General features: G+C 41.5%; 1 protein-coding gene across 4 annotated transcripts; it reads left to right on the plus strand.

The window, feature by feature from the left end:
* LOC139413255 (troponin T, cardiac muscle isoforms-like) lies at nt 1–9663 on the plus strand. Of its 4 annotated transcripts, XM_071160411.1 has the most exons (13): nt 1–56; nt 240–285; nt 843–863; nt 2861–2887; nt 3043–3067; nt 3160–3229; nt 3494–3610; nt 4572–4649; nt 4760–4861; nt 4970–5082; nt 5300–5390; nt 5905–5945; nt 9433–9663. In XM_071160411.1, exons 6-13 carry the CDS (start codon nt 3170–3172, stop codon nt 9470–9472), a joined length of 642 nt encoding a protein of 213 aa, XP_071016512.1. In that variant the 5' UTR covers nt 1–56; nt 240–285; nt 843–863; nt 2861–2887; nt 3043–3067; nt 3160–3169; the 3' UTR covers nt 9473–9663. The 4 variants fall into 4 exon arrangements, with proteins under 4 accessions (XP_071016512.1, XP_071016515.1, XP_071016511.1 ...); XM_071160414.1 differs by lacking the exon at nt 3043–3067 and having other exon boundaries at nt 2861–2916; nt 3165–3229; XM_071160410.1 differs by lacking the exons at nt 1–56; nt 240–285 and having other exon boundaries at nt 818–863.
* Nucleotides 9664–17746: the final 8083 nt, after the last annotated feature.

Genomic DNA, 17746 nt, shown 5'->3' on the forward strand with positions numbered 1-17746 from the left:
ATACAATACAATCCCACATTGTCCCCCCATCTCAAGCCCACACTGCACCACTCTGGGTAAGTCTGCATGTTGTGTGTTTACATACAGAATCCATTTCTATGCGGAAACAATTCAACTCTTTGGCTCTATTGCTTATAGGTGGTACACTATGTAAAATAATATGAATTACTATGCATTTTATAGATAACAGGGAATGTTTACTTTGATTTTTGCATGGTACTCCACACACATTTACGCAGGTAAATTCTAAAGATGTCAGACACAGAAGAGGTTGAATATGAGTAAGTAAATGACCAGTTCATCAGTTGAATCATCTGTATTCTGTCTACCAGTTGTTATTTATTTGTTGATCAATGCTGTGAGTGATTCCATAATGGAATTGGATCCTAACACAATTATTTTGATCTGTTATTCTTTCAGGGAGAAAGAACGTAAGTCATGGCATCGATTCAAATATTATCTTGGGGAAAAACAACATAACTAAATGCTGATATAACTAAATACTGTGAATTAAGACATACTTTATGCAGTAAGGGCTCAGGTGCAGCTGCAGGTACAGTATGTCAACGTTTCATCATGGGGGATAGTGAAAATCGTTTAGAATTTTATTTCATCCATTGCCAATACACAGTATATGATTTTTACAGAACGCTTAAGAATAATCTAGGCACAACTAATTGCTGATTTGAATGTCTAAATACAGTTTAGTGTAAAATATACTTTATACTGATTTATTCTTGTTTGTTTACATAGTTGTCCATGCTGCTGTTGTGTTCATGTACTGCTTTCCCATGTGGCTGGTACTGTACCTAATGATCTTCCTTCTCTGTGCATGTGGTCAGAAGGAGAGGATGATATTGTTGGTATGTATTACAAACAATATCTTTCAGAACCAGTGATTTTAGTAGGCTATTTACTATAAAAACCCAATAATGTAATACTATTATATTGAATGTAAAAGGACATTATTGAATTGTCTGAATTAAAACTTTGAAGCAATTATTAGTTCTGCCACTTTGTTACCCTTTTTACACACCACAGCTTCCTCTACAGCTTGAGTCACCAAAAAAGCGGAGTCCACTAAGCCCCTGGCATCTCCACTAGAGTGCACAAATTAGCCATGGGACTACTGTATAGCTACCGCTGCGGTATAAGCTTCTGCGCCATACAGACCACTTTTGTCTTTGGCCCTCAGGTCGACCATCCCAACCCCACTTCCCTTCCTTGCCTCTGTCTCCGCCTGCCCACTAAGCATGTTCCCTGGGGAATTGTTTTATTATGATTTTTTACTTGAAAGGTATGCTGGTGCCTGGGTTACCCATCACCTATCTATATTTCTGTCCCGTCTTGTCGCCATGCTGTTGGGCTTCAGCGCGACTGTCCTTGACTTCAACAAGCACATGTTTCATCCTCATGTGGAGTTTGAGTTGGTGTTATAGTGCTATGTGGGTCAGGTAGTCCAGAATAGGGGACCCTAGGGGAAAGACGCACAATGCCACTCTCGGGCCAAGATAGAACTCCTGGTGATGCGGTTCATGTTTCCCTCTAAGCGGAGCAACGGAGTCACTGTTACCGACTGCTGTGCTGTGACTGGCACTCGGACTGAGGAATGAATGGTGACCTTTGATATTCAGGCATGAAATCCACTGACGGCAACAGCGAGAGAGCTTTAGAGAGCTGTAGCCCTCTACCTGGAGTGCTGCTCACATTGAGGACACCAATCCTCACGAGGGAATAAAAGTCAGCTGTGCGGTTACACTCAGTCAATTCACAGTGGGAGAAAAAGGGTTGACAAACTGGCAGAAATAATGACTTTGATTAACAGAAAAATAGAATGCTGTATATTCCTACTCTGTATGCCCATGTCTTGGCTTGAGAATGACTGCTCTGCTCTCACAACATGTGCTGGCTTTGCAACAGACAGAGGAGGAGGTTGCTGAGGAGAAGGAGGAGGTAGAATGTAGTACTGCATGTGCTCATGCATGCAAGCTAGCTAGCCTAGTAACACTGACAGTAGCAACTATACATACTGTATACACACACACACACACACACACACACACACACACACACACACACACACACACACACACACACACACACACACACATTTTTCACCTGTTTGTATTGATCCTGACAGCATGGCTGTTTCAGTGAAATGTAATTTTGTATATTCTCAAGATGGAATAGGATAGTAGGGTTCAATGCTCTACATGGCTCTTGATATCAGGGCTCCCGGGTGGCGCAGTGGTCTAAAGGCTGAATATCAGTGCAAGAGGCGTCACTATAGTCCCTGGTTTGAATCCAAGCTGTATCACATCCGGCCGTGATTGGGAGTCCCAAGGGGCGGCGCTCAATTGGCCCAGCGTCGTCCGGGTTTGACCCGGGGTAGCCCGTCATTGTAAATAAGAATTTGTTCCTAACTGACTTGCCTAGTTAAATAAAGGTGACATTTTAAAAAAAAATGAGGTCAGGTTAAATTAAAGATAACAAAGTGAGCACTTTGCTCTATTTAATATTAAATCCAAAACTTTATTTAGTAAATGGAAGCTACAGTATTTGTTTTTTGAAAAAAACCACATTCTTGGTGGGAAAAAAAACATTACTGTTTGACATGCATGACGGGGCAAATGTGTTAGAAAAGCCTGTATGGATGAGGTACAACACAGCCAGCAGAGGAGAGATGTGAGCAGGGGCTGGGGCGGGGAGGGGTCACAGACCCTTTTTCTAATCTGGTTTAGCACCGCTGTTCCCCTGGGCTTCCGTGGGTCTTATCATGGCTCAATTTCAGTCTCTGCTCTCGGCACCTTTTCACATCTGTCATAGTTGACATTGTATTCACCCTGGCTTTTTTTACCAGACGCCGAGGGGGAGCAGGAGGAAGGAGGTAGGTGAAGGCCTATCAATCAATACCGGGTTATGAAAGAATGTGTGAAAGTTACATGTGTGTGTGAAAGTTAAACACGGACCAGTTTTGGAATGTTCTGTCAAGTACATTTAATTATGTCATTAACTGAGTTCTCCTTTTTCCCACTCGGGAAGAAGGTTGGGCAAAACCTAAACCAAAGTAAGATTCAAAATTCATTTGGATAATCTGAACTCAGTTTAGGAAATATTTCACATCCAAGAGAAAACTGTTGTATTTTGTATCATCCTCAGACCAGCCTTCATGCCTCAGACCAGCCTGGTGCCTCCCAAAATCCCAGATGGCGAGAAAGTGGACTTTGATGTCAGTTTGCCTCACTGTAGCTACACAAGTATACTGAATATAAGGACCTATACTGACCTGGAGTTGGATCAAGTTGCCCCTGACCACTGACAGATATTTTTTCATCACCTAATGGTTAAAGATTAGGATGGAGTTGTAGGGGTTATCTGATCCTAGATCTGTGGTTAAGTTCAACTTCTACCTCGAGCAACTAACCATGTCCTCCCTGCATGTCTTCTCACCATGTCCTCTGACCTCTCATCCTTGAACCTGTCCTGCCTGTAGGATATCCACCGCAAGCGCATGGAGAAGGACCTGACTGAGCTGCAGACGCTTATCGAGGCCCATTTTGAGAGTCGCAAGAAGGAAGAAGAGGAGCTCATTAACCTCACTGATCGTATTGTGAGATACAGTTACATCATTCTGTGTTCAGACAGCCTACTGATACATCATTCTGTGTTCAGACAGCCTACTGATACATCATTCTGTGTTCAGATAGCCTACTGTTATATCATTCTGTGTTCAGACAGCCTACTGTTACATCATTCTGTGTTCAGACAGCCTACAGTTATATCATTCTATGGTCAGACAGCCTACTGTTACATCATTCTGTGTTCAGATAGCCTACTGCTTGCTCTGTCATTGCCTCACATACAGTTCTAGTCAAATACTTTTGGTGATGATACATGGATACATAAATAGGGATATCTGAGGTGGTGGGGAAAGTACCCAATTGTCATACTTGAGTAAAATTAAAGATACCTTAATAGAAAATGACTCAAGTAAAAGTGAAAGTCACGCAGTACAAAAACGAGTTGAGAAAAAGTCTAAAAGTATTTGGTTTTAAATATACTTAAGTATCAAAAGTAAATGTAATTGCTAAAATGTACTTAAGTTTCAAAAGTAAAAGTATAAATAATTTAAAATTCCTTATATTAAGCAAAGCAGACGGTCCAACTCTCATACATAATTTACAAATGAAGCATTTGTTTAGTGAGCCTCCCAGATCAGAGGCAGCAGGGATGACCAGGAATGTTCTCTTGATAAGTGTGTGAATTAGATCATTTGCCTGTCCTGCTAAGCATTCAAAATGTAACAAGTACTTTTGGGTGTCAGGGAAAATGTATGGAGTAAAAAGTACATAATTTTCTTTAGGATTGTAGTGAAGTAAAAGTAAAAGTAGTCCAAATATGAATAGTACCCCTAAAACATTTTTTTTTTAAATAAATAAATATTAATAGTACAGATACTCCAAAAACCGACATAAGTAGTACTTTAAAGTATTTTTACTGAAGTACTTTACACCACTGGATATCTGTGCGATGGGGTTATCTAATCTAATACTATCCCCTCTGTATCTCAGGAGAAGCGCAGGTCTGAGAGAGCAGAGCAAGTGAGGATCCGAACGGAGAAAGAAAAGGAGCGTCAGAACAGAATAAACGTGAGTGTCCCCATTGCAACACAAGGATCGCCAGTGGACAGCGTGAACACTGCGCATTAGTAGAAGGTAGGACAACTGTGGCAACGTTGTAGTTATTCTCTCATCTCCAGGAGGAAAAGGCAAGAAAGGAGGAAGAGGAATTTAAGAAGAAAGCAGAGGATGATGCCAAGAAAAAAAAGGTCCTCACCAACTTGCAGTTCAGCGGGTACAAGGTGACAGAAATCATCCAAAAACACCCGTACAGCACCAGACTTTCTGAATTGTTACCAGAGTCTAATTTATAGCTAATATCTGTACATCTCGTTATACTGTAACTACAGACAGAAAAGAAAGGTGGGCCGAAAAAGAAAACAGAGCGAGAGAAGAAGAGAGCGATCTTAAGTGAACGGCATAAGGAGCTGAATATTGACCATCTCAAAGAGGACAAACTTAGGTATGGTTGAGAAAAAGCTTTACACTGGCATGTAGTGATAATATACAGTATGAAAGGGGTATTATCCAATTATTAATAATGTTATAATCTCACCCTAACGAGATGAATGACTACTCTCTCATTATGCTACAGATATTCAGTTAACCACTGAGCAGCATTATAGGATTGTCCTAATTTCCGCAGTTTTCAATTTTTTTCCACTCTCTCCCTCATATAGAGAGAAGGCTACTGAACTGTGGAAGTGGATACATCAACTTGAGGCAGAGAAATTTGATCTCCAGTACAAACACTCCCGACAGAAATATGATGTAAGATTCTTTTCATTCTAGACTTTAGGCTATAGCATCAAACTGAAATGAAAAATGATATGTGCATATGATTCACATGAAAGTGAAAGTATAAGCATGCTTTTAAAAATATTTTTTATAAACACCAGCCTTGTGTCCTGTGACACGAGTAGAGATTTGATTTACTGCTTTCGTATAAATGAACATGCACAACACCACAAAACCTCGCCCTCTTTATAACTAGAGTTCATTCAAGATCTGGTAACTATATCTCAATGGACATGACAGGGAGGCATAGACAAGTCAATTGGCTGTGATCCAAGAGAAATATCAAGACATACGTTAGATGTTGATTAAAGATTTTATTTATTAGGATCCCCATTAGCCGACGGCGACAGCTAGTCTTACTGGGGTCCGACACATAACGAAAAAAACAGTACAGACAACAACATAAAGACTTTACAATTGTCATACCTTTAAAAACATTAACATGTGTAGATGGTTGTATTCACTGTCAAAACTCTCATTTATATAGGTCACCGTACTCAGGAATCGAGTCAGCGATCATCAGAAAGTGTAAGTACAAAAGACATGGCCTGAATACCAGTGGTGGCGTGTGTCGTTTAACGTTAGGGAGGAACATGGCCTTATTTCTATTCAAATCAAATCCAATTTTACTTGTCACATACACATGGTTAGCAGGTGTTAATGCGAGTGTAGCGAAATGCTTGTGCCTCTAGTTCCGACCACGCAGTAATATCTGACAAGTAATCTAACAATTTCACAACAACTACCTTATACACACACACAAGTGTGAAAGAATGAATAAGAATATGTACATAAAAATATATATGGATGAGTGATGGCTGAACGGCATAGGCAAGATGCAGTAGATGGTATAGAGTACAGTATATACATTTGAGTTGAGTAGTGAAGGGTATGTAAACATTATATAAAGTGGCATTGTTTAAAGTGACTAGTGATACATTTATTACATCCACTTTTTAATTATTAAAGTGGCTAGAGATTGAGTCAGTATGTTGGCAGCAGCCACTCAATGTTAGTGATGGCTGTTTAACAGTCTGATGGCCTTGAGATAAAAGCTGTTTTTCAGTCTCTCAGTCCCCGCTTTGATGCACCTGTACTGACCTCACCTTCTGGATGATAGTGGGGTGAACAGGCAGTGGCTCGGGTGGTTGTTGTCCTTGATGATCTTTTTGGCCTTCCTGTGACATCGGGTGGTGTAGGTGTCCTGGAGAGCAGGTAGTTTGCCCCCGGTGATGCGTTGTGCAGACCTTATTATTACAGCATATTGGATGACTGTCCTTCATATTCCATTCACCAAGCTCCATGTAACATTGGTAGGTTTAGGTTACTACATGATACTTCAATTTCCCTATACCAATCATGAGGTTGCTACAACCTAGCCCACAAACAAACGTTTATAACAGGTTGAAAGACAAATTGCGGTCATCAAGGGGACAGATAGTGACACACACAATACCGCCTTGCACAGTCTTGCATGCATCTAGCCCGCTGGGGAGTAATCCTTCATCTTAACAGTTGCAAAATGGACAACTAAAACAAGAGTTTCTATTGGACAAGGGTAGGTCCCCTCCCTGTTTCGTTCCATTTTACAGTGTACAGAAGCAGTTTGCCAGTTACATCAGAGGGCCCCGGGGCAATAAATGTATAAAACTGAAAGCTTACCTTGACTTGGAAGAGTTGCAGTGTTGGATAGCCTTAGCCAACTAGCTGACATAAATAGTATTACACTAAGTGAAAGGTAAAGTGAAAGGTAAACTGCTTCTCCTTAATGTTTTTAGAAATGAATTATCTCTCTTTGAGTTAACTACTCACCACACTTTATTAACTGCAGCACTAGCTAATTGTAGCTTATGCTTTCAGCACTAGATTCATTTTCTGATACTTTGATTTGATGGACAACATGTCAGTTCATACTGCAAGAGCTCTGATAGGTTGGAGGACATCCTCCGGAAGTCGTCATGATGACAATGTAAGTCTATGGAAGGGGGTGAAAACCATGAGCCTTGTAGGTTTTGTATTGAAGTCAATATACCCAGAGGAGGACGGACGCTAGCTGTCCTCCGTCTACACTATGGTGCTACCCTTGAGGGTGCTGTTGAGGATACTGTAGACCATTGCAAAACAGTGTGTTTTAATTAGTTATTTGCTGACGTTAATATATATAGTATAGTTTTCTCTTTAAAGGATAACTTTCTTAATCTTTCACTATATACATGTTCCTGAAATTCACTTAGTAGGATGGTCCTGCCCTTCCTCCTCTGAGAAGCCTCCACTTCTATATGATTCTTAAACATACACAACACATTCCAAGAATCCTAATTTCCTCCTATATTTTCTATCTTGTCATTTCTTAATCGTATTTGTAATTTCTAAACTCTCGATACTATGCCTAGTTTCCTTCCAGTAGTGATAATACCCTGCTAAGACTGATAAGCCGTCCCAATGTAGAGGCTCACCTTGAGCCTAATCAAGTTTCTGCCCCTCCTGTCTTTCCATCCCCTCCACCCTCCTCCCTCCCTCCGCCTGTTGCCAGTTGTTTGAAGTGACTCTACGAACAGCTGCAGGCTGAGAGGAACTGAGAGGGGCTGAGTGGGGGCTGTCGCTATTGCACACCCAGCCCGCCGGGATCCAGACAACAAAGGCCTGGGGGTTAATTAAAGAAAATGGTCTGAGAAGAGAGCAGCCAATAGGGCGCCTGAACAACCAAAACAACAAATGCAAGCATGCACATCAACACACACACACACACACACACACACACACACACACACACACACACACACACACACACACACACACACACACACACACAATAGAACTGCAACAGCTGAAAGGCCCCAAATCTACCTGTGAGGTCACAACTAGTAATACGCTCCACAATACAATACAGGAGACTTAACACGGATATTCTAAACATATCCTACCTTCAGATACCTCGTGTAGGATATCTGAAGGCACTATATTTGGGTCTGATCTGACCATTTATTTATTTTTTCCCAGACTCTAGTAAACTAGCCTGAGCATGTCAGTAAGTGTCCTAAGAAGGACATGAAATAGCTGTCATAAGGCTGCGGACCCCCACACTGTTGCTATTTTTCAATGGTTTCAGACCTGCACCAATTTGCCAGACTTAATCCCACTTCAATCTGGGTGTTAATCAATACTATCGATATTGTCTAAAACATCCGTGTGTAATTTAATATCTGGGGAGGTGAACCGAATGCTGAAATTACACGTTGTAGCATAGTACATGTGGCGATGTGGAGTAAGGGGCCGGCTGGTTGCCAGCATAAAGCAAAAAGATCACTCACCAGAGTAGCTACATAAAATGAGTACGCAGTTATTCTCAGTCGCAGAGTCAAGCTCTATGAATTTGCTTAATCCCTGTCTCATGACACATTGTTTTCAACAGCCTTTACTGGCTTCTCTCTAAAGGGGCATCACATTCAAACAACCACTGCCAGGGTATGGGGACATGATCTGCACCATGCTACACATGCCTAGGGGCTTACACACATAAAAAGCACTGAACATGGCTTCATTCAAAGGTTAGAATGAAGGTAACATATTGCAGGAGGAGAAGGCATGGCAGGTACCGTTGATAATGCATATGAAACGTGTGAATGCCTCCCCTTGTAAGCTGTTCCACATGAGTGGTACGCGCATCTCGGGGATCAGACCACAACGGTTGTGCTGACTTTTCATTCTAACTACTATATGACACATTACCCATGTGTGTATAGTATAGCAGTGTATCTGAGAAGGGTAAACCAATTGCCATAGGACAACAAAGCCAAACACTTGGTAAGATTGTTTGTTTTCTGAATTCTTTCTTTCCCTATTTGGTTTACCTATTGGTATTGTACTGGGTTTCCCACTCATACCTTGCAGTGCCAACCTCTCAAGCAATGTAATTAGGTGGCTTGAGTGTGGATTCACTTGGAGACATACTTGTCTTCTTGGCTGGTGGGTTGCCTGGTTGATATAACAGTGCTAACCTTGTGTCTCTTCTCAGTACCAAGGGGACCAGGAGCAAACGGGGCTTGAGGAAATAATGTTGCAGATCAGAATTGAGACCATAGGAGTCCATTCCATTCATACCACTTTGCCCGATGGACATCCTGGTACTCAACAGACAAGGAAGACTTGTGTGATATGTGGAATATTTTTCCGAAAAAATATTTGGAATTAACTTATGTGGATTGTTATTTTTAGGGAAAAATGTATCATAATAAACCAACAAAAATATGTTTGAAAGTCTCTCTCCTCGCGTGTGATGAGCAACAGCATAGATGACTAAGAAGGTAAGATGGTGACCTTTCTTGTGTTGCAATGGAGGAAACTAAATGTTGAACATTGTTATGGCAACTTTATCCATTTTGAATCTCTTATCCTTTCAGTAAGGACACATAACCTCAATATTCTAACTATTCACCCTGACACACATATGACATAAAGTCAGGTTTAGAAATGAGGGTTAAGGTTAAAGTGGCAATTAGCAGTTGAAACAACAACAAAGGTTATTCCTGCCAATGTTTAATTTATAAGTCCAAAAACAGATGTAGCAACAGCAGATTGGCTCTTTGAAGCGCCAATCAGCAGTTGAAACAATAACAAAGCATATTCTCTGCAACTGTTTCGGTAAAAGCTGAGGAATGGGGCTGGGGAAATATAACAACTCTCAAATTCATAGACAGAGCTATGGATGCAAGGCCTGGCCATCCATGATATCAACATTATAGTTTTAACTATGTTTTGAGGCTGTTCAGTGTTTGTTTACATTTACTTAGTTTACAAACGTTGGAGTCATACAAGCTTATATTTTGCGTTCTAATGGGGCATGACAGTTGAACTAAGCTCAAATAAATTATTAAATTATAAGTCAACTTGGGTGCTGTGAGGATTGGCAACTACACCTCCTCCACACTGACTTTTAACACAGGAGCCCCCCAGGGCTGTGTCCTCAGTCCTCTGCAGTACGCTCTGTTCACCCACGACTGCGTGGCTTTGCACGACACCAACTCCATCATAAAGGTTACTGACGACACCATCTGATAGGCCTGATAACCAACAACGCAGAGTCAGCCTATAGGGAGGAGGTAAGTGAACTAGCATTGTAGTTTCATGAAAACAACCTCTCCCTCAACATCAGCAAAACAAAGGAGTTGATTGTTGACTGCAGGAAGCAGAGGAGGGAACATGCCCCGATCCACATCAAGTCACAAGTTTTAAGTCCCTCTGCCTCCACATCACTGAGGACTTGCCGTGGAACAACTCTTGTCAAGACGGCACAACAGCGTCTCTGCTTCCTAAGGCTGCTGAAAAAATTAGGCATACCGCCACCGGTTTCTCTCCAAATACTACTGCTGCACCATCAAGAGTGTCCTGACCGGTTGCATCGCTGCCTGGTACGGGAATTGCTCCGTCCCCGACCGCAAGGCCCTCCAGTGGATGGCGAAGACGGCCCAGTACATTACTGGGACCATGTTCCCACCCGTCCAGGACATCTACCCGGAACAGTGACTGAGGAAGGCGCGCAGCATCAAAGGACTCCACACACCCCAGCCACAAGCTGTAATCTCTCTTACTGTTTGGCAGATGGTAACGCAGCATGAGGCCTGATACCAACAGGCTCAGAGACAGTTTCTATCTACAAGCCATCAGACTGCTGAACACTTGAACTTGACTGACCAGCTGTTCTAATTTTCTGCACCTTACCACAGATGCACACATTCGACATAGACATGCACACACACACATACAGTGCCTTCAGAAGGCATTCACACCCCTCGACTTTTCCTACATTTTGTTGTGTTACAGCCTGAATTTAAAATGGATTAACCCCATCGTGTCAAAGTGGAATTACGTTTTTTAGAAATGAAAAGTTGAAATGTCTTGAGTCAATAAGTATTCAACCACTTTGTATATGCAATCCTAAATAAGTTCAGGAGTAAACATTTTCTTAAGTCACATAATACCTTGCATGGACTCACTCTGTGCAATAATAGTGTTTAACATGATTTTTGAATGACTACCTCATCTCTGTAATCCACACATGCAATTATCGGTAACGTCCCTCAGTTGAGCAGTGAATTTCAAACACAGATTCAACCACAAAGACCAGGTAGGTTTTCCAATGCCTGGCAAAGAAGTGATGCTACTAGTAGATGGGTAAAACAAATAAATAAAGCAGACATTGAATATCCCTTTGAGCATGGTAAAGTTATTAATAACACTTTGGATGGTGTATCAATACACCCAGTCACTACAAATATACAGGCTTCCTTCCTAACGCCGTTGTCGGACAGGAAGGAAAGCGCTCAGGGATTTTACCATGAGGCCAATGGTGACTTTAAAACAGTTACAGAGTTGAATGGCTGTGATAGGAGAAAACTGAGGATGGATGAAAAACATTGTAGTTACTCCATAATACTAGCCTAATTGACAGAGTAAAAAGAAAGACGCCTGTACAGAATAGAAATATTTCAAAACACGCCTCCTGCTTGCAATAAGGCACTAAAGTAATACAGCAAATCAATTAACTTTTTTTCCCTGAATACAAAGTGTTAAGTTTGGGGCAAATCAAACACAACACATTACTTAGTACCACTCTCCATATTTTCAAGCATGGTGGTGGCAGCATCGTGTTATGGGTATGCTTGTAATCGTTAAGGACTGGAGAGTTCTTCAGGATGAAAAAAAATGGAATGGAGCTAAGCACAGGCAAAATCCCAGAGGTACAGTCTGCTTTCCACCCGACACTGGGAGATAAATTCACCTTTTAGCAGGACAATAACCTAAAACTCAAGGCTAAATCTACACTGGAGTTGCTTACCAAAAAGACAGTGAATGTTCCTGAGCAGTTTTTACTTAAATCTACATGAAAGTCTATGGCAAGACCTGGTTGTGTAGTAATTATCAACAATCAATTTGACAGAGCTTGGAGAGTTTTGAAAAGAATAATGGGCAAATGTTGCACAATATATGTGTGGAAAGCTCTTAGAGACTTACCCAGAAAGACTCACAGCTGCAATAACTGCCAAAGGTGCTTCTACAAAGTATTGACTCAGGGGTGTGAATACTTATATAAATTCGATATTGTGGAAATGTCTAAAAACAAGTTTTCACTTTGTCATTATGGGGAATTGTGTGTAGATGGGTGAGAAAAAAAAACTATTCAATTAATTTTGAATTCAGGCTTTAACACTACAAAATGTGGAATAAGTCAAGGGGTATGAATACTTTTTGAAGGCACTGTATACATTCATGGATTACACACACATCACAACTGCTGCTACCAGACTCTTATTATAATGCTCAGTTTATAGACTGCCCCCCATCCCCCCTTCCCCAATATACATGTAAATATTGGACTATAAATTGTGCATTCCTGTGTTAAACTTATGCCAAAATGTTTACGTTTACTTTATGTTCGTATTCTTATCTTTTAAATCAAATCAAATCAAATTGTATTGGTCGCATACACATGGTTAGCAGATGTTAATGCGAGTGTAGCGAAATGCTTGTGCTTCTAGTTTCGACCGTGCAGTAATATCTAACAGGTAATATCTAACAGGTAACAATTTCAAAACAACTACCTTATACACACAAGTGTAAAGGAATGAATAAGAATATGTACATATAAATAAATGGATGAGTGATGGCCGAACGGCATAGGCAAGATGCAGTAGATGGTATAGAGTACAGTATATACATATGAGATGAGTAATGTAGGGTATGTAAACATTATATAAAGTGACTAGTGATACACTTATTACATCCAATTTTTTTAATTAATAAGTGGCTAGAGATTTGAGTCAGTATGTTGGCAGCAGCCAGTCAATGTTAGTGATGGCTGTTTAACAGTCTGATGGCCTTGAGATAGAAGCTGTTTTTCAGTCTCTCAGTCCCAGCTTTGATGCACCTGTACTGACCTCGCCTTCTGGATGATAGTGTGGTGAACAGGCAGTGGCTCGGGTGGTTGTTGTCCTTGATGATCTTTTTGGCCTTCCTGTGACATCGGGTGGTGTAGGTGTCCTGGAGGGCAGGTAGTTTGTCCCCGGTGATGCGTTGTGCAGGCCTCACTACCCTCTGGAGAGCCTTATGGTTGTGGGCGGAGCAGTTGCCGTACCAGGCGGTGATACAGCTCGACAGGATACTCTCGATTGTGCATCTGTAAAGGTTTGTGAGTGTTTTTGGTGACAAGCCAAATTTCTTCAGCCTCCTGAGGTTGAAGAGGTACTGTTGTGCCTTCTTCACCATGCTGTCTGTGTAAGTGGACCATTTCAGTTTGTCTGTGATGTGTACGCCGAGGAACTTAAAACTTTCCACCGTCTCCACTACTGTCCCATCGATGTGGATAGAGGGGTGCTCCCTCTGCTGTTTCCTGAAGTCCACGATAATCTCCATTGTTTTGTTAACGTTGAGTGTGAGGTTATTTCCCTGACACCACACTCCAAGGGCCCTCACCATCTCCCTGTAGGCCGCCTCGTCGTTGTTGGTAATCTAAGCCTACCACTGGAGTGTCGTCTGCAAACTTGATGATTGAGTTGGAGGTGTGCATGGCCACACAGACATGGGTGAACAGGGAATACAGGAGAGGGTTGAGAATGCACCCTTGTGGGGCCCCAGTGTTGAGGATCCGCGGTGTGGAGATGTTGTTTCCTACCCTCACCACCTGGGGGCGGCCCGTCAGAAAGTCCAGGACCCAGTTGCACAGGGCGGGGTCGAGACCCAGGGTCTATGTACTATGGTGTTAAATGCTGAGCTGTAATCGATGAACAGCATTCTTACATAGGTATTCCTCTTGTCCAGATGGGTTAAAGCAATGTGCAGTGTGATTGCGATTGCGTCGTCTGTGTACCTATTGGGGCGGTAAGTAAATTGGAGTGGATCTAGGGTATCATGTATGGTGGAGGATATATGATCCTTGACTAGTATCTCAAAGCACTTCATGATGACGGAAGTGAGTGCTACGGGGCGATAGTTGTTTAGCTCAGTTACCTTCGCTTTCTTGGGAACAGGAACAATGGTGGCCCTCTTGAAGCATGTGGGAACAGCAGACTGGGATAGGGATTGATTGAATATGTCCCTAAACACACCAGCCAGCTGGTATGCGCATGCTTGAGGACGCGGCTAGGGATGCCGTCTGGGCCGGCAGCCTTGCGTAGGTTAATACATTTAAATGTTTTACTCACATTGGCTGCGGTGAAGGAGAGCCTGCAGGTTTTGGTAGCGGGCCTTTGTCTCTATACTAACGCTTAGCTTGTTTGATTGCCTTGCGGAGGGAATAGCTACACTGTATTTGTTCATGTTTCCGGTCGCCTTGCCATGATTAAAAGCAATGGTTTGCGCTTTCAGTTTTGCGTGAATGCTGCCATCAATCCACGGTTTCTGGTTGGGGAACGTTTTAATAGTCACCTTGGCTACAACATCACCGATGCACTTGCTAATTAACTCGCTCACCGAATCAGTGTATACATCAATGTTGTTGTCTGATGCTATCCAGAACATATCCCAGTACACGTGATCGAAGCAATCTTGAAGCGTGGAATCAGATTGGTCGGACCAGCGTTGAACAGACCTGAGCACGGGCGTTTCCTGTTTTAGTTTCTGTGTATAGGCTGGGAGCAAAAAAATGGAGTCATGGTCAGATTTGCCTAAATGTTTTAGAACGTTTTATTGTTGTTGCTTTGTCGAGAAGGAATCTGCAAGTAAGCACTTCATTGGATGATGTATACCATGCGTATCCCGTACATACAACTAATACAACTAAGTATACAAAATTACTAGTTAGACATTTTACGACTTCTGGTGTGTTCTTAATTCAATCTGGAGTGCCAGAGTACACACATAAATTCAGAGCGCTGTCAGATTGTCCGTTTGTAAATTCAGACCTCTCGGAGCGCACACTGGACGCTCTGGCCGAGGAGTAGGGTTGGTTTGAGCGTACTGGCCTCACAAAATCAGTCAAGCACCGAAGCTAATGTTGGATAGCTTGCTAGCTACTACCAGACACAAAGGAGACCACTCTGACCATTTTACTCGCCCTAGCAGAGCTGGTTAGGCAGTTTTCATGTTATCCAGAGAGTTCAATGTTTGTAAACTATGTAAATGTAAACAAACACATAGTTAAAACTATCATTTATATGTCATTGCATCCATAACTCGGTTTATGAATTTAAGAGGGGTTTATTTCTCCAGGCCCATCCCTCAGATTTTTGACAAAACAAAAGCGTGGTGACTGCTTTGTTATTGTTTCAGCTAAGGACTGTAGCTTAAAGGTAAGGGTTAGGCTTAGATAAATGAATAGCAGTTAACTTTGGGTTAACTGGCGCCGTCTGCCGCCGTTCATTTTCTGCCAGTTAAATATACTGCCTAGTTCATAATTAGACAATGAAACACTGGAGGTGGAAGAATGACGTCACAGGGTGGTTCTTCACAAGATCCAGACAGTACACTGCGCTCCTTCTGCCTCATGTCTTTGTGACTGTACCCATGACTCTGTACCCATGGCTGAGTTGGTGGGAACCTGAAGCATCTACTCTGTTAAGGATTAATGCCAATGGCATTAAAATACCAACCACACCTTCCTTGATGGCCATAATTGACAACATGGCTGCCAGTGCCAAGTCTCGCAAGTGTCAATCATCCTGCATTTTTTTGACACTGTGTTTTTGTACTTGTACACCATGTGAGAGAGTAGCTATCGTGTTCTTTGTATGCAAATAATATACACTACCGTTCAAAAGTTTGAGGTCACTCAGAAATGTCCTTGTTTCTGAAAGAAAAACACATTTTTTGTCCAATAAAATAACATCAAATTGATCAAAAATAAAGTGCAGACATTGTTAATGTTGTAAATGACTATTGTAGCTGAAAATGGATGATTTTGAATGGAATATCTACATAGGCGTACAGAGGCCCATTACCAGCAACCATGACTCTTGTGTTCCAATGGCACCTTGTGTTAGCTAATCCAAGTTGATCATTTTAAAAGGCTAATTTTGCAATTATGTTAGCACAGCTGAAAACTGTTGTTATGATTAAAGAAGCAATAAAAATGGTCTTCTTTAGACTAGTTGAATGGCCAGAAACAAATAACTTTTTCGGAAACCCGTCAGTCTATTCTTGTTCTGAGAAATGAAGACTATTCCATGCGAGAAATTGCCAAGAAACTGAAGATCTCGTACAACGCTGTATCCTACTCCCTTCACTGAACAGCGCAAACTGGCTCTAACCAGAATTGAAAGAGGAGTGGGAGGCCCTGGTGCACAACTGAGCAAGAGGACAAGTACATTAGAGTGTCTAGTTTGAGAAACAGACACCTCACAAGTCCTCAACTGGCAGCTTCATTAAAGAGCACTGGCAAAACACCAGTCTCAACGTCAACAGTGAAGAGGCGACTCCGGGATGCTGGCCTTCTAGGCAGAGTTCCTCTGTCCAGTGTCTGTTCTTTTGCCCACCTTAATCTTTTCTTTTTATTGGCCAGTCTGAGATATGTATTTTTCTTTGCAACTAGAAGGCCAGCATCCCAGAGTCGCCTCTTCACTGTTGTTCTTTCAAAAACAAGGACATTTCTAAGTGACCCCAAACTTTTGAACAGTAGTGTATCTCACGCTAAAAGGTTAAACATTACCCACCGCCAAACCATATACATTCCCTATAGTTTATTTTAGCAAAACGTGTCCACAAATCTATAAATTCCAAAGGAACCACACAATTGTTTGTTGTTACCATACAAATACCGGTCTCCCTTTAAATTATGTGCAGTTTATAAAAGGCTTCATAAAGCCTTCATGAACACTACATAAAGGTGTCACAAATCATCTATAACTGTATGCCAGGCTCTATAAAAGGGTTCATAAATGTGGCATAACTGTGTGACATTACCAACATGCAGTACCTCCAGCAGGCAGAGAGGCATTCTAGACTATTCACAGCCCTGTGAAATGTTCAATGTAACTGCATTGCTGGACCTTTTAAACTTAATGTATTTGTATTGTTAAAAAATATATATTTAAAAAGTGATCTATGTTTTTAACATGTCTTTAATGTTCATTTGTTTTAGCTGTTAGTGATAATTCCATATGTGTTATGAATGGCCAAAGGTGTCTGACTTTATAGTAAGTACAGCGTCATATGATACAAGGCATTTATGTATGTGTTATAAATACCAAAGGGGTCTGACTTTAAATGAAGTACAGCATTATGCGATATAGAGTCTTAATCAAACGCAATTTTATTTGTCACATACAGGTGTTTAGCAGATGTTATCGCGGATGTAGCGAAATGCTTGTAATGGATGTGTTTGAATGACAGAAGGTGTC

This window comes from Oncorhynchus clarkii, chromosome 7 (assembly GCF_045791955.1).
Source record: "Oncorhynchus clarkii lewisi isolate Uvic-CL-2024 chromosome 7, UVic_Ocla_1.0, whole genome shotgun sequence".
Lineage (NCBI taxonomy): Eukaryota > Metazoa > Chordata > Actinopteri > Salmoniformes > Salmonidae > Oncorhynchus > Oncorhynchus clarkii.